At 32.2% G+C, this 27,325-nt stretch overlaps 3 protein-coding genes across 4 annotated transcripts; 1 reads left to right on the forward strand and 2 right to left on the reverse strand.

Annotated features, from left to right (window-relative positions):
- Positions 1-5,657: 5,657 nt before the first annotated feature.
- Positions 5,658-8,936, reverse strand: LOC107897461 (uncharacterized). 2 transcript variants are annotated; one of them, XM_016822929.2, is made up of 5 exons: positions 8,364-8,936; positions 7,682-8,252; positions 6,879-7,389; positions 6,719-6,800; positions 5,658-6,137 (listed from the first exon to the last, which is right to left on the reverse strand). In XM_016822929.2, exons 1-5 carry the CDS (start codon positions 8,418-8,420, stop codon positions 5,922-5,924), a joined length of 1,437 nt encoding a protein of 478 aa, XP_016678418.1. In that variant the 5' UTR covers positions 8,421-8,936; the 3' UTR covers positions 5,658-5,921. The 2 variants fall into 2 exon arrangements, with proteins under 2 accessions (XP_016678418.1, XP_040935600.1); XM_041079666.1 differs by having other exon boundaries at positions 8,438-8,789.
- A 5,153-nt stretch (positions 8,937-14,089) lies between these two features.
- Positions 14,090-15,019, forward strand: LOC107897459 (uncharacterized). Its single transcript, XM_041079667.1, has 3 exons — positions 14,090-14,425; positions 14,548-14,665; positions 14,754-15,019. Exons 1-3 carry the CDS (start codon positions 14,263-14,265, stop codon positions 14,866-14,868), a joined length of 396 nt encoding a protein of 131 aa, XP_040935601.1. The 5' UTR covers positions 14,090-14,262; the 3' UTR covers positions 14,869-15,019.
- Positions 15,020-15,039: 20 nt separating this feature from the next.
- Positions 15,040-24,283, reverse strand: LOC107897458 (1-phosphatidylinositol-3-phosphate 5-kinase FAB1B). Its single transcript, XM_016822927.2, has 11 exons — positions 22,470-24,283; positions 21,428-22,150; positions 21,046-21,199; positions 20,568-20,912; positions 19,590-20,447; positions 19,175-19,506; positions 18,659-18,782; positions 18,405-18,575; positions 16,587-18,083; positions 15,770-16,033; positions 15,040-15,638 (listed from the first exon to the last, which is right to left on the reverse strand). Exons 1-11 carry the CDS (start codon positions 23,081-23,083, stop codon positions 15,312-15,314), a joined length of 5,409 nt encoding a protein of 1,802 aa, XP_016678416.2. The 5' UTR covers positions 23,084-24,283; the 3' UTR covers positions 15,040-15,311.
- Between the last annotated feature and the right edge of the window lie 3,042 nt (positions 24,284-27,325).

The raw sequence follows: 27,325 nt of genomic DNA on the forward strand, positions 1-27,325 counted from the left end.
ATATTTACAGCACGATACAAATGCATGAATTTTGAAAACGAGATTTTCGGATCACGACCAAATATTTACTTTGAACAAGGAAATTTGAAAATTTTGACAAAACGTGTTTAATTCCAGACACGACTCTCAAAAAGGCGGTCCCCAGCGGAGTCGCCAGCTGTAGCGACGTAAAAATTTTAGCTTAGCTTGGTCGCTAATTGTGGCGATTTATTGAAAAAAAGTTTGAAATTTGACGTTTGATTTTTGAAATAAACAGGGAGTCGCCACCGATCCTTTTTCCTAGGTGTGATCGGACACCTATTAGATCTCTTATTAAAACAAATAAAAGGCTAAGTTTAGGTCTACGTTAAAATCCAGAGAAAATTTAGGGTTCGGGAGTCGGTTACGCGCGAGAAAGGTATTAACACCCTCGCGACGCCCAAAATTGGTATCTTATTAAACACATGTTGTCTTGATTTTCAAAAATACGAATTCAATTTGACATTTAAGTGTGATCCGATTGAAGGAAATGAGAAGTTGCAAGTTTTTTTATTTTTTAGAAGGACGTCCCGTTTTTAACACGAGCCGATTAATTTCACCCAACATAGCAATGAAATCGATGACTTAATGTTAAAATTGGTACATTGCCTTATTCTTAAAATTAAAATGTAAAAAGTTTTTAAAATGATAGTAAAAAAAAATCCAAGAATATTATTGTCAAAAAATACGAACAATGATGGGAATAATAAAATATATAAAATATAAAATATTAAAATATCAAAATATTAGAATAATAATAATTAATATTGACAAATAAAAATAAAATAGAAATAAAAAAGATGTACATAATATATATATTAGAAATAATAATGATGTTAAAAAAATACTATTAATAATACTACATCAATATGTACATATATAAAAAATAAATACATGATAATATTAAAAATATGTACATAATATAGTGTTAAAAATACATACATAATATAGTTAAGATATATACATAAGATAACATGTAGAAAAATATATATATAAATAATATAATATTAAAGATATATAAATAAATAGTATAAAATATATATATACGTAATATAAAATTTAAAATATACCTAATATATTAAAAGAATATATATAATATAATATTAAGAAATATAATAATAACAAAAAAAGAGAGGGAGAGGGTGGGTGATTTTCGGCCACAAGGCCGGCCATCGTCCGGTCGCCGGACCGCCGCCGGCGCCACCGTACACGGCAGCCGGACCTCAAAAAACTTTTTCGGTAAAAATGGGTAAGCTTCCTCCTTTTATTTTTTACTTTCGTATAAAAGAAACAAAATAAGATTGAAAGGAAAACAATAAGTAAACAAAGAACTTAAAATGAGAATAGACAAAGAAACCTCTTTTGCTTTGATTTTTGATTAATCTCCAAAAAAACTAGCTTCTCCAAAAACTAGCATTCACAATAACTCTTCTCCTTGATTACTTTAAAAAGAAACCTCTCCAAAATCCTTTACAATAACTTTCACTCCCAAAAACTCTCCAAAAAAAATCCCCCCCTCATATACAAAATATGAGAAGGCTTATATAGCCATTTACAAAATATTTTTTTATTGTTTATGTCTTCATTTGTAGGTACAAGTGGTGGTGGAGAAGGTGTGGCTAGTGGAGTTGGTGGTGGAAAAAGAGTGGCTAGTGGAGTTGGTGGTGGAAAAGGTGTGGCTAGTGGAGAAAAGTTTAAGTTGCGGGCTAGGTTTTTTATTTTGATTTGGGCTTAGGGTTTGGGCCATTGGGGTTTTGATGTAAATTGGGCTTTGGGTAGTTAAGATTTTGGGTTTTGAGTTTAATTTTGGTGGGTTAGGTAAGGCTAAATTGGGTTTTGATGTAAATGGGCTAAAATTGGCCTACAACATAGAATAATAAGAGATCATTAATCTCACATCAAAAAGGCGTTTGGCTATATAAACGAGTGCCTTTGACTGGATTTGGTGCTATGTTTCTTGATTTGTATGCTTCAATCTTTCTCGTTTTTGTTTCTAGATTTATAATTTTCTTTGTTTACTTCTTAGTTGAATTTTTTTAAATAAAAAGATAAACGTATTTAATTATATTTAAACTCACATCTTTTTTATATTAATAATAATATTGATATTAATCCATTGGTGATGAAACTAAAGATTTAGTGGGTGATATGTAGTCAAACATGCTGACTTTCAAAAACCCCCAAAGTGTTCGCTTTAAGACCCTGTTATCAATTCGATTACCAGTTTCTCATTCTCTGTTCTTTTGATTCCAACCCTAAATTGTGTTCTTTTTGGAACTAAAAAGGGAACTTGGTAATCTCATTCTCTTTGGAACCCATGGATTCAACAACATCCCCTCTTCTGGAAATGTTTTTCTTTCCGTCAGTATCAATTATAGGTTATCGAGGACTACAAAAATAAAGACTTATTTGAAAATATAAGATTAGTAGAAAGTGGTAAATAGGATTGTATCTACAGAGACCGGTAATAATTTTATTAAATAAAAATAAATAAAGTAAAGACGAGGTGGGAAAAATCAATGAAAAAAAAAACTCTAGTCAAAAGTAAATTTTTTGTTTCAAGGGATTAATCGTCGATATAAAAATAATTTTCAATGTTATTTAATAAATTGATTATAATTGTTGATGATCACTTAACAATTTAATCTCTTCTTACATTTTTAATAATTTATTCAATTCTAACCAATAAACATACAATCATTATTTATATTATATAAGTTAGAAAGCATGTGCACACCATATAAGGCTAGTTTACTATTAATGTTAAAAAATATTTTTAAAAAGTTACGTGAAAAAATCTTTCAAAAATTTTAATAGTATTTATTATTATTGTCAAAAAATACTTTTAAAAAAATAAAATAACGATTGTAAACATGTTGTAAAATAGAAAAATTATAATTCAAAGAGACAAGCAAATTCTAAAGAAAAAAAATATTAAAAATAATTAAATTTCACAAATGTCAAGAAAATCCTTCGACTAAAAAGAAGGGTATAAAACTCCATAAAAAATAAAGCGCAAAAATAGAATAAAATTAAGGTGGCTATGTTTAGGTCCCAAAAATTTTCTAGGTTTCTTGACATTTTTTTACATCAGACTTCCAAATTATTTTTGAGCACCTTCTTAATATTTTTTGAGTTCGAGTCATGAAATAACTTCAATTAAAATTTTCAGTTTTCTTCAAATTTATGAGATAAAAAAAAATCATAACTCAAGTTATGACAAAAATACTAAAGTTATTATACCTGTATTGAAAGTTTAATATGCAAAAATTTACCTAAAATAAACTTTAAGTTACTTTTTTTTTTCCAATTATTCCCAAAATACATAATAAATAAAATATAAAAATAAATAATATAATTATCAACACAGTATAATGTAATAAAAGAATTGCCACAAATAATTCAAAAAATTACGCAATTATCATAAGAAGAGTCCATCGAATCCCCTTGATAAACCTAGCCAGGAAGTTTGCAGTTCATGGAGCTAAATCCACTATCATTTCCACCTCTAAACACGCTCTCCTCTTCCCAAAAAACCGTACAATGTGACCATCAATACGACCATAGTATCTTCATCGAAACCCTCTGGTTACCGGACAACGTCGACATACCGGACACCAACATGTTCGCAGGATCGTACTTAAATCTATAGCCAATTGCTTAAACGTTCTATTTAAATCTAATTTTCACGGCTAACATATTCTCCAAGGATAACACATTTTTGTCCTAAAAATACTCAAAAAATTTGCATTCATAATATATATAATCATTTAATTATATTAAATATTAATTATCTATGTTTAAGGATCAAATTGATAGAGTTTATAAATATGGAGGGTTAAATTTATTGAATTATTTAGAATTAAAATCAAATTAATAAAATATGTAAGTATTAAAGACTAAATTTGCTATTCTACTAATTAGAAAAGAACCATTTAACGAGAATGATCAAAATATAAACAATTTAAATTAAAAATTTTTATAATTTAGTGCTCAAAAAAGAAATAAACTTATGTTGGTTGAATAATTCTAAAGTTTGCCAAAAAGGTTACTCTCAGATTTTAATTGATTAAAGTCTGAAAATTTTGCTTGGTGTTGTTCTTCAAGCTTAACAATGGCATCTAACTCTGTTTTTTTTTTTTAAAACAATGGCATCTAACTTATTACTGTTAATGGTTAAAAAGCAACAGATGTATCATAAAGTTGCAAGTTGTGACAGTATACGATGGCCACATGCAATTAGCTAATCTCTAGATCATAGGCTTAGGTAGTGTCAGATGTGTTGTGCTTCTTCTGCAACTACTGCTTTTGCCTGCTTTGGTTTTTTGTGTGTATTGTTTTTTATGGGTGTTTATCGTCATAATAGTAACTTGTTCTATTGGATCCGAGAAAACTGCGCTCCATGACATTTACCATATCTTTGCCTAAGATACTGTGGCTGCCGTTGCCAGTCCATACTCTACCGGGAATGGGGTGAAGCTGAGCAATAGGCTTATTGTAATTTAGCTGCAACATGGGGAGTGTATTCGAAGGCTGATGATTCAGACATAGACAACAATAAAAAGACAAAAAAAAAAAAAGAAGAGAGCATAGTTTCAAAATTTATGTGTATTTATGTTTCAAATGTAACATTAATAACAAATTTTCAGTAAAAATATTATAGAAATTTTTGTACTAAGAGTGGATTGCATTTTATTTTCTCCTTTAAAAATATGGATAAATTAATCTTTATACATTAAATCAAATAATAAATTAATTCTTCTGTAAAAAAAATCATTAAATTTTACGGTTTAAAAATTGTCCATGTGTATTAAAATGAGATACACATGGCATGCCACATGTAATTGTCTGATTATTCTGTCAGAATCATCAGTTTTTAATCATAGAAATTGATGAAAATTTTACTCGAAAGGACCTTTTTACTCATTAATCTAATATATAAAGACTAATTTGCTTATTTTTTTAGTAAATGGGTCAAAATACAATCTATCTCCTAATAGGCCTCCATGCAGCTTTAATCAATATTTTTCTTCATTGTATTAGTTTAAGAATAAAGTAGAAAAAAAAAAGATTGTAAACCAAAAACTATTTTCCATCGAGTTTTTGTAAGAATTAGATTTTGTTTGGAGTTTAATTGCATCTTAATTGATGGTTGAGTGTACCATTGGCTGAGAAGGTTGATATAACGTGCCAAATCTTTTCTTTGTTCCTATTTTAGGCAGGAGGCTTGATTCAAGCAATAAAAGTTCCCATTCTTCGTGATAAAGTTTAGGTTTACTTATCTTTCCAAGCTTTGATACAAAACCAAGATCCTCTACCACTCTCTATTCAATGTAACTGTATCTATAGCTTTGCTGGCTTTTGTTTGTAGGGGACTTCAGTTCCCGTTTTGCTTTTAAAAACAACTTAGACAAAACTTGGTAGACTTCCCTTTTTCATTCCTCCCATTGGTATTCTTAAACAATTGTGATGCATTTGTTTAATGGCTGTCATAGGTCCTTAATTAGTTGAGACTATGTTTATCACTCGATCAAACTCTAGAGTAATAATATCCTAAAGCTTCTGGTCCACAGTGGCAGCATTACCAGACAAGTTCCTTAATCCTTGTGCTTCTCCCCCCCCAAAAAAAAATAAAAATAAAAAGACAAGTTCCTTAATTCTGGGGTGGGTCACCAACAACATAATTCGAAGATAAAAGGCAAATGAAATGGCACAACAATGGTAAGTTATTGGCAGCATAACAATATCTGTACTACTTTTATATCAGAAATGGTGAAAATTTTTCCGATATGATCCCATTTTCATGCCAACAGTTGACAACAATATTGCTGGTGTGATTTTTTCTTCCATGAAAAAGCTTTGCAAGAATGGGGTTTTGGGATTACACTCAATGGGACATTGGATTAGCGGCTGTTATTGCAAGGGAAACAACCACATGAAATGTTGCCTGAAAATTGCAAGTTACTTCGGTTACTAATCAGAATGTTGTTTGGCTTTTGCATTTGCTCAGCATGTTGCTGTTGGGCTGAAGCTCTCCATTCTTCGGCTTTTCTATGAACAACCGCCATTCGTTTCATTAATTTCTCTTCTAACTTTGATCTCATTTTTTGTATTTTCACCTGCAAAAGGGTTCAGTTCACAACATTATATGTCAGTACATTAATGGGATCATTGTCACATGGTCCTTTATTAAATGCTCTAGAGAGCTTATTTTCAACAATGGCTAAAAACCAAGTTTCCAAGTAGGAGACAACTCAGATGGAGTAAACATTTCAATTTCCCATGTATTTTTTAATGCTGGAACTTCACATGGAATTACAAGTTACAACTACCACGGGTTGCAATATAAAAATAGGGACTTGATGACTTTAGCTTTCTTCATTTATATATTTTAAGGTTGAAGCATGCAGATAAAAGTATATTCAATTGAGGGAAGACACTCTAGCAGAGGTGGGCTAGTCAAGAAAAGCAAGAGATGAGATGTATCTTCGAGTGGCTCGAGGAAGAAATATCGATTTAATAAGTTCGGAAATGGTCCACCCAGCATGAAAATCTTTGGTCTTAACTGTCAACAGCATATCAATATTGCAGCAAAAGAAATTCTGGCTCAAAGGTAGCCATTGATGATTGAACTTTATGGTTTAACAAGTGCTCGAATAGGAACATGCTGTAAGGTCGAGAAAGGATTGAAAAAAAGTACCTCAAGCTTTCTTGATTGAGCTTCTGCTTTTGCATTTTGAAGGTTCACCCAAGCTTGGATTTTTGCTTCCTCTCTTTGGTACCTGTGACCCAAATTACAGTCATTGTTGATATGTTACATAACATGGACAATGATAACAAATATTTTTTTACATCATTACCTCAGGCAACATTTAGTCCTTTCCTCTTCTTCCCATGCAGGAGTTCTCGAATCCGACACACTTTTCCGGCACGCACTGCCGGTTTCGAAATGTCTAAGGCTCTTTGACACTTCCTCCTCCTCCTCTTCCCTCGAGCTCCAATTGGATGTGATAGAATCGTATTGAGACCCTAGCTGTAGTTTAGCTAGATGACATTCTTGCAGCTGGGAAATGTCGATAGTGCTATTAGAACTATTCGAATTGCCGGATGCCAACGGACCCGACCTATTAGCCGGTGTGTTATGCCGAGCAGGTGATGAGCTCTTGCAAGGTGTGTGGCATCTAGATGTTGTGGAACTTCCTAGTGGAGTCATCTCTGTCCCAACATCTTTATGTTTAACATCATGGTACATTTCAGTGCCTGCATCTGTCATGGTTTCGCTCACTGAGTTTCTGAAAAGAAACCCTTCCCTTGAAGGCTCTGAACATCTGAAATTTGGTAAAATTGGTTCTACCTCATCCGTGAACTTATCTACATTCATTAATCAAAAGCAAAACTAAGTGCTCTCCTCAATTTTAACCAAAATTTATAAGCTTTCAATAAACTATTTTATTGATTCAAACCCCCCCATTTTCATCATTCATGCAAAAAAGTCCAAATTCTTTATTCTAATCAAAGCTGGAATTTTTTGTTCTTATCTAAAAAAAGCAAAATGATCAAACAGTGGAGCAGTTTAAAAGTACTACTAAGCTTTCAAAAGGCCAAAAAAGGTGAAGAAAAAGACAATCATAATGACTCAAAAAATTGTTAGATACCATACTACCTTTTAGAAAGACATCAGTGGAACCTGGGATTCCACTAAAACCTCTGGTTGGATTATGATGTTCCAATGAAACTGGCCCTTTTACAACCTTTGTAATTTTTTCCTCAGTGACCCTTGATTTCTCAGCAAATACTTCAGCTTGTTGCTTAAAGTTATCACATTGTTTAGTTACCTTTGATGACTCAAGTGGTGACTTAATGGTATGAGCAGGAGATTCATGGCAAGAGCTGCTGATTAACCATTTCTCTGCATCGTCCCATTTTGAAGGAAAGCTCTTTCTAGCTAGATTGCTACCACTGAAGCTGAAAACTGGCCTACCTGGTGTACAAGGAGTTTCCAAAACTCTCCTTTGTGTTGTCACTGAGTTCACCCCTCTCCTCCTTTGCATTGAAACATCTAAACCTGTGGTGGTGGTGGTAGTGGTGGTGTTTGAAGCCGCCATTGGAAATGACTTGACAAACTCAGATGTCTCCTTGAGATTAAGCTTACAAAGTGGGTCTGAAAATGTGTCTGCAAAGGGGTTACCATTGCTTTGTCCATAAAGGCTTGCATTAGTCTCCACCCCTGGTTCCTGAATCACATGAAAACACACACATGTTGTGAGCCTGTGACTGAAAACGAAATCAAGAAACACAAAAGAACAAAAACAAAAAAAAAAATTGGGATCCTTAAGCTCAAATACCCCACTAGATGGAAACAAAAGTTGAGCTTGAAAGCATTTGGGACTTGCAAGATCCATTTTTTCTTGAAGATAACCTGAGTTTCTTTTTTCTTTTTGGCAAACTTGGTCAAGTTAAATTGCCGAGCTGCATCAATGTTTGAAAATGATAATGACTAAATATAAACTGTGGAATGTGAAAGCGATAGGAGAGGGGTTTGAAGGTTTTTGAACAGATAGCTAAACAAGGATTAAAAAAAAAGAAGCTTATACGGGTAGAAACCATGGACCAATGTACTGTTCATAAGACCCACATGGGGCTAGATAACCACTAAACAAAAGCTTTTGATATCTGTCTGAAAATGCCTCACCCTTTCAAAATGAAACAACAGTGACACATTGTCCCACTCTCACGAAATTAGATAAAAATAAGCTAAGAGACGAAATAGTACTCCATCAAAAGAAGAGGAACTTTGGGAGGTGAACATAATTTAATACTACAAATGCAATATAATATAAAGTAAAATAGAACCCTTTGAACCCTTGACTCTTTGAGAGTCATCATCAGTTCTCTAAGCTAAAAGCAAAGAAATGGACAAGGATAAAAAAAAAATCATCTTTCTTATTGGTTTATATATATGTTTATGGATTCTTTTTCAGAACCTTCTTTTGGATTTCATCTTCAGTTTATAATGAGCATTTCATATTTCATAGGCTCATAAGCTGTTAGCATTGCAGGTACTGTTAATACTTAAAAACCTTTCTCTCTCTATATTCATGAAACCCCTTTGAAGTATTCTGTTCAATTCATATTCAGACTTAACTTTAGTTTTATCCTTTTAGAACAGTTTCTTGAGACAGATAATCTGACCCTATGGAGTTTGGATGGCTGGGAGTTGGAACAATTCTTTTTAGGGTTAAATCACTTTTTTTTATATATATATATATATGAACTTAGCATTTGTTTTTTTAAGTTAACCTTAAATTTGATAATGGTTCCCGTATTTTGGATTAAAAAAAAGTTTAAGCTTAACATGAAAATAATTATTTAATTTAAGTTTTAATATAAAAATAATTATTAAGTTCAAGAGTTAATTTAGACAATAAATAAAATAAAAATAATTATTAAATTCAAACCTTGATTTAACTTTTTTTTTTCAAATAAATGTACAACAGGTAGATGAAAATGAATTATAAGAGCATCTCTGTGAAAAATTGAAAACAACTTAATGAAACATGTCAGTAGACATAGGCTAAATAACTTAATACAGTATTAAAGTGTTCAGCACCTTTTGTTGAATAAAGTATGTAAGTTACATATGTAGGCTATACATTTATGTTGGACTTTGTTTTTCCGGTTCCTAATAATAGGGGTCCGCAGAAATATCATCATACAGATTAGAGCTGTATTCAAGCACCGAAAATGTTGAACTTGGAAGGTAGAAATAAATGAAATTTTTAACAAAAATATTAATTTATTATTTAATTTAATATATAATGATTAATTTATTTATTTTTTAATAAAAGGGGTAAAATGTATTCCAATCCTTAATATAGGGACTTTTATGGTACTTTACCCACCCTTTTCATTTCACACTTAATTTCTTTTTCTAAATTGGTATCTAAAGTTAATTTTTTTTATTTTTTATTTGTAAAAAAACTATTTTTTTAATTCATTAAAAATTTTCTAGAAATTTTAATTTTTTAATTTTCATATTTTAACTAATTTTTCATTTGTTTTATTATTTTTGGTTTTCTGCAAAAAAAAAATGCAAATTGTTTGGAGTTTTTATATATTGGATTTTGATTTAAAAAAAAAACCTTTTCCAGTGGCCGACCAACTAATTAAAAAGTAGTAAATTGATGGAAAATACAGCTTTGCATATGGTGACTTAAATTCCCATTCATTTTGGTTGAGATCTTATTATAGTTCAAGCTCTAACATTATATTTCTAATGTGGTCCAGGTTAGCTTTGATTGAACAGGAAGTTAACTTGGATAGATCGAGGTTAGCTTATAGCTGCAAGTGCCCAGGACCCACAAGGTACCTCAACTATGGGTTCCTAAAACAGTTTTTTTTTTAACATTCATTTCATTTTATTAAACCAAAGAAATTAGGTAAAAAAATCTTTCTATTCTTTCGATTTTGAAATTAAAAATTTTAGAGTAATTTAATTTATATTAATTTTAAAAGTAAATAATTAAGGATAATTAATCATGGTGTTAATATCTTTTGTCTATTATATATAATTTTAATTGGTATAGTAACAAATTTAACCTTTGTTGTTTGCATATTTTATGATTTTAGCCTTAATTTTAAATAAAATAATTTAAGCATTTATATAAATGTTGCAGAATAAATTTATTAAATTGAAACTAAATTGATAGAATGTGTAAACTTTGAGGGTTAAATTTATTATTATACCAATTAAAATCATGTATAATTGATTGAAAACATTAACTTCATGGTTAATTGTCCTTATTTACTCATTTTTTAAATTAAAAGAAATTAAATTACTTTTATTTTTAAAAAAAAGACTAATTTTCTTAATTTCAAAATTGAAAGGAACTGAAGAAATTTTATACTCAAAAATTACAAGCAAATCAACCCAAAACAAAGGCTATGATTTGGAGCATTAAAATCCGAAAAACTCAATTCGATAAACTTTCAACATAATAAATTACGTTAGTTTTGGTTTTTTCTTTCACAAATGCTAAAAGAGATTTAATCTTGATTCAATACACATAACTAAAACAATTATAGGAATTATCAAATTTTGATGTGTCTTGTCTTAAATATAATATGAATTATTTTTTAATAAGAGTATAAGTAGAGGTGCTCATAGGCCGGGTCGGGTCTAAACATAATATTAACATACTTTATGTTTGTTTAAACTTGATCCGGCTTGAAATTTGGGTCTAAAATTTTATCCAAACCTACCAATTTTTGCAAAAGACTAACCTAAGTTCATTTTAGGTCTACACATATTTTTTTAAAATATTTATTTTTATATTATTTTAATATTTAATAATTTTATACATTTTTTATTTATTAAAATTTTTATATAGTCATCGTAACATTATTTTAATGTTTACATTAGAGTAGTATTATGTATTTAGCATAGATTTATTTTTTAATGTGTTCTAAATTACATAATATATAAAAAATAACATAATATAAAATATTGTAAACTTTAATCTGGCTGTGCTCAAGCCTTGAATGTTCAAACTCGACTTTAGCCCATGTTTTAAACAGATCTAATTTTTTTCCCAGTCCCATTTTTCGGATCTAATATTTTTATCTAAATCATCTCAAATTTCAAATAAACCTTCGAGTCTAAACAAGTAACCTAGCCCATGAACAAGTCTAGATACAAGTAAAAATTGTTGAATGCTCAAATTTAAAATTTATGTCTATTGAAATTTTTTAAAGTTATACATGCCAATGATTTTTTTAAAGTTTCAATTAATTAATTAATTAATTATAACAATAATTTTAAATAAAAATTAATTATTATAAACATAATTAAATACTAAAAACTACAAAATTAATCATTAATCAGTTTATCTTGAACGAAACATGGATGTTGCATGTCCCAAATACTTCCAAGCTCGACCTTTTTTTTTTTCCATCTAATGCGTAATTTGAGCTTAATGATCCCCATTTGCTTTTATTCTGTGTTTGTTGTTGAGTTTTTTTTTTTTTGGTCACAGGTAGTAGACAAAGAAGGCTGCCCCAAATTTTTTTATCCATTGTTTTATATGGTATGGATTATAATATTTTAAATTAGTGTTTTTAAAATTTTTAAATTTTATCAATAAGTGATTAGGTGTAATGATAAGATATATTGCACTATCAAAGGGATGACTCAAGTTTGAACCTTAAAAGAGACATCGTTGAGAGGGACAGCCACAAACCCTGAACATGAACCGTAAAATAGACATGAGGTAAACCAAAAATAAAAAAAAATAAATATTTTTAGGTGTGTTTAGGTGAGAAATTTATAGTAGGGGTTTCATTTGTATTAAGACTTTCAAAATTTTAAATCATTGCATTTTGAATTGATGAATTTTAAAATGCTATCATTTAAAAAAATTCAAAATTTTTAAAATTCAAATTAAAATCTCCTTTTGAAATTACTTAAAAATTTTGAAATTTTCCCATATATTTACTCAAACAAATAAATTCATTTTTAAAATTTTGAAAAATTTGATACACATTTAAGATATATTGATCTTTTGATCCCTTGAAAAAACTTATTTAAAATTATAAGAGTAAACTATAAAAATAGTCACTTTTATTTACCTCATATTACATTTTAATTACTTATATTTGAAATGTAATATTTTAGTCACTTACGTTATCGTTTTGTTATGTGGTGGTCACTCCGTCTTTAAGCTCCATTACCTCCCTAACAACAATCCTACGTGTCAGTCTAAATGAGTTTTAAATGCCAACTTGGATGTCCAACTGATATGACAATAATTTTTTAAATCAAAATGGAAAAGAAAACTAAAAGAAAAAAGAGTAATTAATTTAAAATTTTCTATTAATTAAATTTATTTAGTTAAAAATCTATTCTCGTCCCAATTTAAAATGCAAGTTGGTATTTAAAACTTATTTGGACTATCACGTAGGATTGTCGTTAGGGAGGTAACTGAGTTTAACGACAAAGTGACCACTTCGTAACAAAACCATAATATAAGTGATTAAAACGTTACATTTTAAACATAAATGACTAAAATGTAATATGAGAGAAACAAAACTGACTAGTTTTATAAATTACCCAAATTATAAAATATGGCATATATTAGTTTAATTCTATCCATTTTAGTTTTCTTAATTGAATGTCTCTATCTAGACGCACTAAATTATAATTTAATAAATTTCATATTTTTTTAATAATGTAATGGAAGTCTATCAGAAGTTGAACTTAGGCAAAATAATTTTTTTATTATCTTACATGTCTGCTTTAAGTCCATAATAATAGTAAAGTTCGTAACCTCTCGTCAAGGGTTCTGGTTTGACTCTGGTGACTGCAATTTGTGTGTTTCATGTGATTCAGGAACCACCTGCGGAGACTAACGCAAGGCTTTTATGGACAAAGCAATGTTACCCCCATTTACAGACAAATTTATTGACCCACTTTGGAGACAAGTCAATTCCAATGTCAGCTTCAAACACCACCACAGGTTTAGATGTTTCAAACCGTCGTCCCACTTTGAAGGAAAGCTCAGCCACCACTGAACCTGAAAGACCTGCCCTACCTGCTGTCCAAAGTCACCTTCCAAAACCAAAACTCTCCTTTTGTGTTGTCACTCACTTCACTCCCACTCCGAACATCTAAATCTGTGGTGGTCGTGGTGTTTGAAGCTGCTGCCATTGGAATTTGACTTAATATAAACTGTGCCATGTGAAAGCCATACGGATAGCTAAACAAGGAAAAAGAAGCTTAGACCATGGACCAGTGTACGATTCATAAGATCCACAATAAAAGCCCATAAAATGGGAAATCTGGAATTGAATCAAAAGCCAGCCTGCCTTTGCACACTCAGATCAAATGTGATTGGCTGGTTAAAGCAGATAATGGAGAAATTCATCCCAATAAATATTTCAGTTTTGCCTTAACGTGTCGCCTGCAATATCCACAACCTAATATTTAGTTGACTCCTTCTAATTTAACACCACAACTATTATAGTTCTTTATAATATAAACCAACTCAATGATTTAAAAACTTAGATGTCATCTCATTGTGTTTATTTTAATACAAAGTTATAATGTTCCATGTTGTCAGCATATGATAAGCAATCACACACCAATCAATAGCTTGTTTAAAACTATGTTATTTGCAGACTTTAATCCCCATGTTTTGTCTTAATCATCATTACTCCTACCTTTCCCTTATATCTGTAGTATGAGAAATGAAATCAATGTCTTTAACAAGCTCCTTTCCTCTTCATGTTCCAGTTACAGCTTCTACTTCACTTGTAAAACATGTTAACAAGATTGCGATGCTTAAACACAACCAAGTTCCTAACAACAAAAAACCCACTTTTCAGATCAGATCCTTCTCCAAGAAAAAAAGGTCAACGATTACCTCTTCTTTTGTTTTACTTTTCTTTGTTTAGTATTTCAGGACATAACTGGCAAAAACCTTGTCTTCCATGTTTATCGGTGTTTGAATGTCTGCTTTATTTGGTTCAAACAGGTTTTTGAGGACCAGTCTCAGGGATTAATCTGTTATGAAGATGAAAATGGTGAAATAGTTTGTGAAGGATACGATGAAGGCCCTCGGTTTCATCAACGAACATTTTATCATCTTAGGTGAGAAACCCTGTAATAGTTACCTTCCTATGTTATGACATGTTTCATGTTACTGACCAGTTTTTGTCATTGTTGAACTGAAATACAGAGATGCAGAGATCCTTGATCTTCTTCAAGATAGATGGCTTCAAATCGTTAATGACGGAGGATTAAGCAGTGCTAATGAAGGTGTTACCACTGTGAAGGATGATTCCCAAGTGTAATGATTTTAACAATGGAAGCCTGGTTCTTACCAGATTTCATGGAATGATTGTTAAAGACTGTAAAAAGAACTCTTGTAAGAAAAAAAAAAAAGAGTCCCTTGTAATCAATCACTTTGTTTTTACATAATGTAATCAAAGGCTAGTTTTTCAATCAATTATTGTATACCAAGATTCACAAAAGAGTCTAATGTATTATATATAAGCTAAATACAAGAATAAATATTTTCTACAAAAAAATTTCATTCAGGGGTCATTAAATATTTGACCTCTGGCAGAAATTCCCATGGCTTTGAAAAGCCTAGCAAAAATTTTTAATGTCACTTCTCTTTTGTTGTGTAAAACAAAAATTACCCTCTAAAAGAATAGAAAAAATGGAAACCAATCATATTAACAAAGAAAAACAGAATGGGAGAGTTCAAACTCCCAGATTTTCGCTCCTGAAATCACTTAATGGAGGTCTCGTGTTGTTCGTTCTCTTCGCCTCTATCTGACAGAGATATGTCAGAACTGGGACGAGGAGGAGACCACTGATCTGGGATCATTAGGAAATAAGTTGCCATTGCTTTCCGGAACCTTTTCTTGTATTGTTTTGGTGAAATTACGGTTGGTGATGCATTCTTTGGTCCACCGAGAATGCCTGAAGCTTTCACCCAAGTTTCGAGATGCTTGTCCCAGGTATACTGCCTCATGAAATCAATAATTCCGACAACTAACTCTTGGTTCTCTTCATCCACTCCAACCAGTAACGAGTAATCCATCACATCGCTTGCCTGCATAGTCGAAAAGATAAAGAAATGAGAAAAACAGGATGCTGTGCACTTTTGGGTGATCTAAACTAGAAATGCATGTCATGCAGATGGAGCTCGAGGCCCAAGCACACAAGCAAAGATCTAAAACTTACTGCAAGAAAAGCAGTGTCATTCCAGATTGCTCTTTCCAACAACCGCTTTGCTTTACTACTCACGAAAATCGGGGAAGTCCGCATTGATTCAATCAAGTTCTGGTCTAGCAGAACCTTGTTGCTTCCACCAGAGCTGGGAACATAACGAGATCTAGATCCTTTGAGATCATATTGCCGTGTGAGATTTCTTCTGAACAGAATATTCTCCATTACCAGAACAACCATCTTTGCCTCTTTCCCACCTTTAAGATGCTTTGTAGTAACCTTACAAACATAAATCAAAAATAAGAAGTAAATAACGATCACGGAAAATATGTGCAATGTGCCATTTAAAAAAAGTGAAAAAAGAAAAAGGAAAAACCAAAGGTTTCATTCAATTAACTTCCTAGTGGACTACTAACAGTAGCAGACTTCTAGGTGGTAATGACAGCCAAATCTGTTCAACTTGCAAAGCGAAGAATTGCATGGTTATGCATATCTAAACTATTTATTTTCTCTTAATGGTTCAAGGTTATATACAGGAGAGGCTCAATATGTAAGCTTATAGTTTATTTATCCAAAACGACCTTCTTTCTCGGCACATATTAAACAAAACAAGCAGATTAAGTACGAAGGTAAAAAGGGTAAATTTGAGATCAGCTTACAGTTATTGGGGGCATTTATAAGATATTATGGGAGCAAATATTAAAGAAAATGTCAGGAATGGACTGTTCCAGCTTCTTTAACTGATGATCAAATTTAGGACTTTGTCTTGCTTATCCTATATATTAATGATGATATGTAGCATTAGAGCATCTTAAGGCATAGGAACAAGCACCTGATAAATACCGAGAATCTTTGCCAGGCATGTTGGACTTCGAGAATCAATTGATTCAGTCAAGTACTTGAAATATCCAGATGCAATTTTTATAAATGATTCCAACTCTGTCTTCGTGACTTGTTTAATGATAAACCGATCATCCAAGGTTTTTGCAAAGAAAACGTTGCTCTTGCCACCCTGTGCGCTCCACTTCTTACAACGACTCAAAGACGTTATGAAATCTAGCTCTGATGGGCAACACATTCTCCTTAATGCTTCAAATCGCTTCGCATAATAGCATGTAACAGTATATTTCACTTTGTCGGATGATCCATCATCTCCAAAAGATACCCTGACGTGCAAGGACTTTGTAGATGAAAGTGGGTCCATATTCGAGTTGCAAGGTCCAGCTTGGTTATCGGTTGAACCAAAACTTCTATGAGGATCTAAGTTCATCTCATCAACAGAAAGTAACGACTGAATCACTGAATCCGTTAAAGATACTGAAGCTGTTAAATCCCCACTTTCTTTAGGCCCATCCACTTCATCACTTACCTGGAAACGATATTCGGGTGATGCTAGAGCATATGATATCAAACTTGTGGGCTCATCATCATAAACAGGAATAACAGTGTCGTTAATGCCCACTGGCAAAAGCAATCTAGCCCCATCTTGCATTTCCAACTCTCTAAACGAAGAAACATAGATTGGATCATACTCACTCAATGTATCGAGCTTAGAAGCATTGCCTAAAAGGTTTTTGTTCAAGGAACGGTAGAAGCTTAAGAAAGGCATTTTTAACCAGCTTACAGCGTCTTCCAAATTCTCAGAACCTTTAGTGGACAATGCTGGTGAAAGAGAATGAGAAACTTTTGGCCCAATCTTTTCTTCAGAGTGGACATCCAAATCTAACCCCTCTGTTACTGCATCTACAGCACCAATATCAAAAGCAGCAGAATCAGAAAGAGAACACGAAAGTTGCATAGGTAGTATAGCTGCTCGCTGAATATCGCCAGTCCAAGCAGCATCAAGGGTATCTGACAAATTTTCTATGACAGGAAACTGGCCTTCAGACAAGGCCCGGCGAACATTTTCCATAGGTTTCTCACAATCCAGTCGGTCATACATGCTATGGCTATCAGAAAGATTACAACAGTCTTCAGAGACTGGATTTAAATTTTCACTCGTGTTTGGTTCTTGATGTATCAGGTCTGAACAATTGGTGCTGCCATTCAGTTCTCTTTGGTCAGAGCATTCATTGCTTTTTCCAAGTTCCAGCATATCGATGCCTTTGAGCTTTTCATCACCAGTTGGGGATTTGTCCTCATGTCCTGAAGTCGAATCGCTGACACTGTCCTGAAGGCTGTAGTTTTCCAAATTGGTTGCAAAAACCAGGCGGTGGTCCCACATATAAGATTGGAAAAGTAATTGCCGCCTCAACCGGTTAATTTCAAGAATGTCAATAACAGGTTGCCCTTTTCTGACTTCCCTTTTCAAAGCCTTTTGCAACGAATCCTAAACCAGGTCCAAGAACAATAAGAAACCAGACACTAAATATAGAAAAGAATATATGTCATTTGTTTTTCAGTTATAGTCATCTTTCAACTCAAACTAATGGAAGCAAGGGAATTAGCCATTTTTAAAGGTTTCATTCGACATGAACTTTTCAAAATAACAGTTGCAGATATCTAAACATGAATAGTTCACAAAATACGTACATAGCATTTTTCTAACAGATATTTTATCGCCTGAATCATAAGCAATCATATTTTTTCATATTACATGGTCCGCATAATTCACAAAGCAAAAATGTAGAACATGTTAAGGAAGTCTCACCTGAAACTCCGTTTTCTCCTTTAGTAATATTCCTTCAAGTTCAGAAGTTTGTTGTCTCAGCTCAGGCATTTTTGCGATACCATGAGGTGCCACTGTGGCAATTAACTTTTCTGTAATTTTACCTAGGGAATTGAGTAATTCAGAAAACATATGCTCTGCCCGGTCAGCCACCTGCTTACAATAATAAGATTAGATTACTAACATGCGGAGAGATCTATATCGGCTACTTCAAAAAACCAAATATATCCGTGCACCTTATCTGCTTCTTTTTGTATCCATTCCTGATTCTCATAGTCAAAACTAACTTGTGAGGGTGGAAGGTAGACAGAATGGACGCTGATTGTAGCATACCGAAAGCAAGCAACCATTCTCCCAAATCTACAGATATTTAAACAGTGAGTAGAGAGGAATATGAAAGATGAGTTTTCCTTTTTTAATCACTTATAATTCCTGCTATTATGTAAGGCAAGTCATGATTTATGTCATTCAATAAATTATATAAAATTCATAACCAGTTCATTAGAACATTCAAAAAATCTCTCAAGAGCACTCATACTATTCTATTATTGATATCATTGACCAACGAGTTTGTACAGCCAAAAAGCTTGATTTTAATTCAAGCAAACTATACACAAATAATTAATGACACAATGTGGTTAATTATAATCATGGGTCAAGGAAGTTGTAGCACATTCTTAACGAGGAAACTGTTTGTACATATATGATACTTGGTTAATAACTATAAAACAAATATAGAAAATGGATGTTACCCATAGAAACGAAGACAATCTCTATGTAAAGAATGGCCACAGCTTGCAACCCGACTTGCAGCTGCATGGTTTGAAAAACTAAGCTCCAAAAACTTCCCAAAAGATAAACCCCAAGCAGCATCAGACATCACTATTCTCCGAGTGGTCGGAGGTAAGCCATTGGCCCTGGGACATTGCATGCATCTGTGCCACATCCAGATCTTGCCCAGTCTTTCACCAGATAAGAAACCTTCAGAGAGTTTCTTAACAGATATGGTGAGGGTTCCTTGTTGATGACTATAACAATGAACGTGTGCTTCCGAAGGCAAGTCACATGAATGGCATCGGTAACTCTGAAAAATTAATAATCTCAGTTTCAAAGAACTGCTGGGGTTTGTACAATTGCAATATATAAATGCAAGGAAAAAATGTTTACCTGATCCAATAAATCATCCCGTAAAACCCGACCCAAAGGTTTATCAAAACTGCCATAATATTTTATTCGAAAGAGATGGGGTTTTTCACAGACAGTCCCTTTCCACACACTTCGAGATGATAAAGAAACCAAAATGCTCTGATTGTCTTTGGGAGATGGCGGAAATTCTTCTTCCAAAGTTTTTGGCTCCTCAGGACAATTATTAAGGTTATTACTATCTTGTTGCATAGAGGATGACTCTGAATCACCTGACTGAATTTCAACTGCTTTGTTATGATTCTCTTGGTCAATGTGTGCACTAAAAACTAGCCCTGAAGATTCTAATGGTACAATACTACTAGAAGTGAGATCATTATTCAAGAAACCATGACTTTTCTCCACAAAAGCTTCCATCATTGAAGATTCTTTGGTGTCCATATCATTTTCCTTGGAAAATGCATCTGAGATATCTTTTCCAGAAGTGGATAGTGGAAGGGAAGTGAACTCTAAAGGGGGTGCGCTTGAAGACAACAAGCTTGTACCATTAGGTAAATAATATGGTGGAGGTTTTTTTATCTTCTGAAAGTTACTAAAGGCATTTGATGATGGTAGATCTAAAGAGGAAATACTATTAGCTGTTTGTTGTTCCTGGGACATTATATTGGCAGGAAAAGCAAAACCAGGAACTGTTGATATGGACCTCGCCACTTTTGATGGTGTATCCAAATGTGCCACGGTCAAAGGCAACTCCGGCAGAGAGGCTCCTTCATCAGCAAGAAATGATGTCTCCAGAGCCAAGTGATAAGCTGCAAAAATTCCATATTGGACCACATGCTTGACTTTCTTCAATTCATCTCCATTTGCTCCCCTAAGTAATATCTGAAGCAAATGCACACACACACAGAGTTATCAACACTGTTGTGAAAAGAAATATTATCACCAAAAAGTTCCAGTGTAAATTTTAATTTCATCTACTCTTATTAGTTTTTGATAACTTACAGTGCAACCGAATGGCTTTGGGCAGCCTTCAAAATGCATTAATGTCTTGGTCAATTTCTTTCCTCCTTGTCCAGCAGAACCAAGATCTTCCACGAGCCTCTGAACGTGAAACTTTTCACAGTAACCCATCTTCTGAGAAGAGAGATGATCAATTGAAGGGATAATTTGAGCACCTGTGCAGCGTGCAATGCGTTCTAACAATGACCTCTTGACATTGAGAACAAGGCATATGTTCTTTTCAAGAAGGTTGTCCTGAACAAATCGAGAAACTGATTTCTCTACCAGAAGGATATTGGGTTGCTGTGTCAGTATCTTTGCTACAGCCATCTTCAAATGGTCCATTTCCTGGATAAAGATGTCAAAGCAATAAACAGGAAGCCAAAAATAGAATTTATAAGGGGAAAAAGAAAAGCATAAAAGCTCATTGAAACAAAAGGCAATAATCCTAAACGGAAAGAAACATATAAACATGAACCACCTGCTGCAACAAAGTATCAAAACTTGAAAGTAGGTTAGACACTCGCTGGTATTCAAGAGCTCCACCAAGGATCAACAACCGAGGTTTCTCCATTTTTGTAGCCATTCGTCGATGAGCAACATTCTTCTTGCAAACAATTCCTTTGACAATCATGCTATAAGAACCATAGCAAAATCAGAAAAAGAAAAAGAAGACATTGACAACCATAGCATAGTTGAAACTGAATTGGTGTGTTCGTATCATGCATAAAATGAAAGTGATAAAAATGGTCCAACTGATAGTCTAATGTCAACAATGTACTATTACAAAAACTTGCATTTCAAAAGAGCAAATGGCATAACCAGTCAATATAAAAACATATATCGTCTTGTGTAACATTTACCTCTCACTGCGACGTCCAGTAGCTATGCATTTCACTTTAACATATCCACCAGGATCCATCCCTCCCCCGTTGCTTCTGTCTGGCTTTAAAAGCGTAGCAGCCTCCCATGAAAGAGCAGTGATGATCTCTAACCAGCCTTCTTTATCATTTTCATCACCCACAGGAAGGTTCTCAACCTGTAAAAGCTGAGATACCAAAGCCCTAAAATGTCCATCAACTATATGCTTCATTGCTTTCTTCTGCTCCTCACTCGACTTACCCTTAAACTGAGTCTTCCTACTTCCAAAGCTGCTTGTGCGAAGAAAACCCCACTCTCCTGTAACATCACAATCTCCATCATCATCATCATCATCAAAGAAAGGAGCTTCCTTATCATCTTCTTCATCTTCGGGTTCAGGAGGGAGCCAGAGAAGTTTATTATCTTCAAAATCTATAGGACCATCCGAAGATGATGCTTTGCATTCATCATCAGCTTCCCGCTCATCTTTCTTCGCAAGCTGTGATATTCGTTCTAAAGCTGGTGAAGGGAAAGCATGGGTTCTTGGAGAACAGCTTACACTTTTGAACTCAATATTTTCTTTATTGGGATGAAATTTAAATGACCCGTCATCATTGCTAATATCCTCAAATTCAAAAGGAGTATGATAGCCGCTTTCTAGAGAGAGATGCTTCGTGTCACAATCAGACATATAAAAGCTGAACTCGTCATCCTCATCATCGCTCCTGATGCCACAAGAAAAGCAAGCAACAAGTAAGTAACAGGAAACAGAAAAAACATTAAGACCTCCTTCTGTCTCCAACTCTTCCACTAGGTCTTCTTAATGACTACTACTAGTTCTTCCTTTCCCTTTTCAGTTTCTGTTTCTAAAAAACCTATTCGGTAGATAGCAACAATAAAAAATGGGGGGAAAAACACACGGGTAAAGCTGCAAAAGTACATCCATACTTAGGTGTCCAACTTCAAGTTATGCTAGAGTGATAGACGAAACCAAAAAAAAAATTAGGAAAATGCGATCAAGACTGTAAGACATTTTGATCTCACCTGTGGAATGCAAACTCAAATTGGCTTGAAGATGCATCTTCTGCATCAGTTGTCAGATCATTGCTCCTCTTTGGTGCTATCTTTATGGGCCTATCAATGTTTTTATTAATTGCAGACAGTTGATGGGCAACAAGAATAGACCTCGGTTGAAATCGTTGATATGATCCAGCAGGATATGGTAGAGAGCTAAGACTAAAACTACTGTGAGCAGTTCCACTGGAAATAGTGCTGAGGAAACTAGTGGCTGAAGGAGAACAACTGACATCCTGAGTCGGCACCATCACTCCATCATCAACTGCAGTTATGCCCTGATGCCACTGCTTGAAACAATAGTTACAAACCCGAATCTTGTCCCGCTCATCTCGTGGAATCCTTGGATCATTAGATGGCGCAGGAACCGAGTTCTCTGTACACTTGGCACAGAAAACCCTGCCGCAGAGTCTACAATGGTGTCTTCGGTTGAATAATGTGAACGGAGAATCGCATTCATAGCACATCCTACAGCTATGATCAGGCATCCAAAAATCCCTCGATACATCAGGCTCTGTTCGCCAAGGGAGCCATGACTTTACTAAACCAACTATCTCGGAAAATCTCTTATTAGGCGGATCCATCTGTAAACAATCCTACTGCCCCTACTCATGATGCTATCTTAATTCGACACTCATATCGAACCATAAACCATGTACCGCGCAATTCACCCAAAAGACAAAAACTTTCACCAACAGCAACAATACAATTTCAGAATTTCTACGAACAGATAGCGAACTATTATGTCCTCCAATCCACCTATCAAAGTAACTCTCACTTCTCCTCCTCGGAGCAAATGACTAATCCAAATCAATGCTCAAATAAACTAAAACAAAGTTCATAATTTCCATGAACGTACCTTAAAATTCTGCAATCTACAGATTCCAGAGCCAAAAACTAGTAGAGCAAAATTCACAAGAACTGCAATGAAGGAAACCTTACAAAGGGCCAACAAACTGATCCTCAGAGACTATAAATAAGATCAAAGAACACCCTTTCTGATGAAACAACTCATAGCTATCTGTCAATCAATCACTCCCACGCGTAAATTAAAACAAATCTCATTATCCACCCAAATATCAGCAAATATAATTATCATTTCCTCATAGCAGCCAAAAACAATAAATAAATAAATATCAACAAAATCAATCTTTTTCCTTCCCCAACACACAATAAAACCAACAAAATCATACGCGCCTCAGGTGTTATTATGATTAAAAAAACCACCTTTACCTCGAACCGCCAATCAGAACGTTGTCAATCAATGTCAACCTCTTCAAAGAATGAAACAGCCAACCGATAGATTCTCGCCACGTACGTAAACAAACCGTTATATGATTTTTTTTAAAAAGTTGGTAAAAAGGTGAATGAAAAAAATAATAATAAAAAAGCTCCCCCAACCCAGAACAGAATTTTTTACCAAAAAACCAACAAATCGATGAAATTATTGTCCTTGTTCTTGATCATGAGCACCTCGTTCTCGATATCAGAAAACCAGAACCCCTTTTGTTAAAATATTAAACAAATTTGTATAAAAAGAACACCTGAAAGAAAGCCTTGAATCGTATCTATACACCAAAAAAATATCTGGGTATGTTTATATCTAATCCCACAACGTACAAAATTGAGTCAAAAATATCTTTTTAACATGCTGATGCATATTATTTTGGCGGAAAAAGCGACACTCTTTAACGTGGGTACATGATACGAACTGTAGACTATAATGTAGCAAATCTGAATTTTAAGCATTTTTTACTTTTTTTTTATTTTTTATTTTGTTGTGTAAGGACAAAATTCAAAATTGGGCTTCAAGAGTTTGTAAGAAGGGACCGAGATATTCAACTTATGTCCGAAGCATTGACTTTTTTATTTTGGGTTAATCGGATTAAACATCCTCAAATTATTATTCAAATTTTAAATTGTTCTCTATACTTCAAAATTATTTTAATTAAGTCTTTAAAATATAATTATTTTATCAATCAAATCATTCTATGAATACAGTTTTTAAATACCATTATAGTCGGCACCGTACCAATCAGCACATATCTTTTTGGTCCTAAACTAGTACCAAATGATCTAAGTTCTATTTTAATCAAATTTTAATGTGTTTTAATCATTTTAAGGTGATTTGACCCATTTTAATCAATATCGACTTGCACTTATGCGTACCAACCATATTGATAAGAACAAATTTTTGATGTTTTAAACTAACTTTATTTTTAAAATTACTTAAATAATAATTTTAAAACTTATATTTTCATATAAATGTATTTATATTGATGTAATTGAGATATACTTGTATGCATATATACTATAAAATTAATTGAGAAATTAAAATTAAACTATAAATATATATATGAAAAATATTTAAACATCGATGATCTCAAAATGATACATCAAAACACATTAATAAATATGTATCAATACCAAGATTAAAAACAGTATATGTATTAGTACGGTATTGATTACCTTATTAAATACCAATTGGAAACTGATTTGAGCATATTTAAAAGGTGTAAATTAAATTATAAAGGCTTTATTAGTAAATCGTTCGTAAATTATATTCAATTTAAAGAAATATTTTTAGGAAATGGTGATTAAATTGACATTTTATTCTAATTTTTCCTCAAAAGTGCACGAGGGCCAATAAAAATGTGTCACGTGTTATATTTTTATTGGTGGTATTGTTTTTTTGGTAAATTGAGACAACCTTCATAGTTTACATATCACTTTTGATTACAAAATGTCACATTGAAAATTGAAATAGGAATACATTTAGGGGCCAATTTGTTAATTAATTTAATTGTAGACACTTTACTTACCATATAAATAGTTTGGATTTGACATGTAAGAAAAAAGATAGTGACAACAAAATTGAGGAGAGATATTTCTTTTTTTAAACACTTCAAATTAAAGTTATCAATGCAATATATTCATATAAATTTAAAATTTCATCCACGTAATTTAAATATATTTCACATCAAATTTGAGTACGCATTTAACACTCATGCTACTAACTAGGCTAATAGAAGGATGTGATTAATACAATACTGATACTTTAAAAACTCAATTAAAATGTTTTGAAGTTTGAGAATAGGTGATAATAGTTTGAGGGCCTTTGGTGAAATTAACCCTTGTATTTTAATTATTATTATCATTTAAAGACAACTTTGCATTTTGCGATAGGAGCGGAACGGACATTGAAAGGTCAATCAATTAGCTGTGGCTCTCACCCACGAAGACCAAAACCGCGTTTGCGGTTTCTTTGACACTCATACACTCCACCATTGGACTGGACCACGTACTGGTTTGGTTTTCCCAATATTTTTTTAGAAAAAATATACATTTTAAATTATAAAATGTACATATCAATATTAAATTACATGCTGAGATAATCAAATTAAAATAACTATGAAAAATAACTAATAAAAAAAAGTTTTAAAGGATTTGAACAAAAATAATAAACTTAAAAAATGAGTTTGGGTAAAAAAAATTAAGCCCGTTCAAACCTGATCTCGACTCCTTTTCTTTATAAACTTTGTAATAATTTATATTATGTAATTTTTAACATGTGAAAATTACATCTTTAGTAATATATAATACTACTATAATTTAAACATTAAAAAATTTAAGATGACTATATATAAAATTATTAAATGTTAAATTAAATTAAAATTTTAAAAAATAATATGGGTTGAATTGACCATTTACAAATATGAGTGGGGTTGGATTTATTTTTAAGCCCATATTTCAAGTCAGACCGAGCTTGTGTAAGTATAAAATATGTTAATATCATACTTAGGCATGGCCCGAACTCAACCCATAAACACCTCTACTTCTTATCTTTTAATTTTTTAAGTTATTCCATGCCTTTTGCTTAATTTTTTTTCTTTATAATTTTTATATGTTAAATATAAAATAGATTTTAAATAAATTGTCTTTTTTTTAAGATTTTACTTAATTAAATCAACTTTAATGCTATGATGTTAAAATTAATTAATACTAAATTGTTAAACTTAAAATATAATTTAAAAAAATACACATATTAATAACCTTTATCAAATTAAATTTATATTTTCTAAATATAATAAGAGTTAATTGCATTAATTAATTAAATTAAAATAAATATAAATATAAATTTATAAAAAAATTAAATTTTAACAATTTTAACATTAAAACAATTTAATTTAACTATATATATAAAATAAATAACTTGTAAGAAATTATTAATAATATTATTTAAATCATAATATATTAATATCAATATTCAAACTATGATGAATTTTTGCATTATTTTTAAATTTAAATAATATTAATGTAACTTATTCTAAATTAGTTGAATATTGTGAAAAATATTTTGTAGTTAGTTACTTTTTCAATATATTAATGATATTTTGAAGAAATTCATTAAAAATTTAAACAAAAACTAATATTATAAATTTAATATATACAACCAATAGTTTATTTATTTATTTGATGAATATTTTTTGAACATTTTAATTCATCTTATAATTTCTAACAACACTATTAATGTTAAGGGTAAATTACACATTAGTTATCAAACTATCAGCAAGTTTTCGTTTTGATCACTTAATTAAAAAAAGTTATAATTTGATCACTCAATTATTTGAAAATTTTTATTTAAATCATTGAACTATTTAAAAAATTTTATTTAAGTCATTGAGTTGTTAAGTTCTTTTTTTTTTAGGTTCCGCCAACGAGCTCCAAGCAATGATTCGATGATTGATATAGTGAATTAGTACCCATCGACGACTAGAAGAACATACGTTAGGTCCAAGTCTATTTGACTGTCAGTGTTGGAGATC

This window comes from Gossypium hirsutum, chromosome A10 (assembly GCF_007990345.1).
Source record: "Gossypium hirsutum isolate 1008001.06 chromosome A10, Gossypium_hirsutum_v2.1, whole genome shotgun sequence".
Classification (NCBI taxonomy): Eukaryota; Viridiplantae; Streptophyta; class Magnoliopsida; order Malvales; family Malvaceae; genus Gossypium; species Gossypium hirsutum.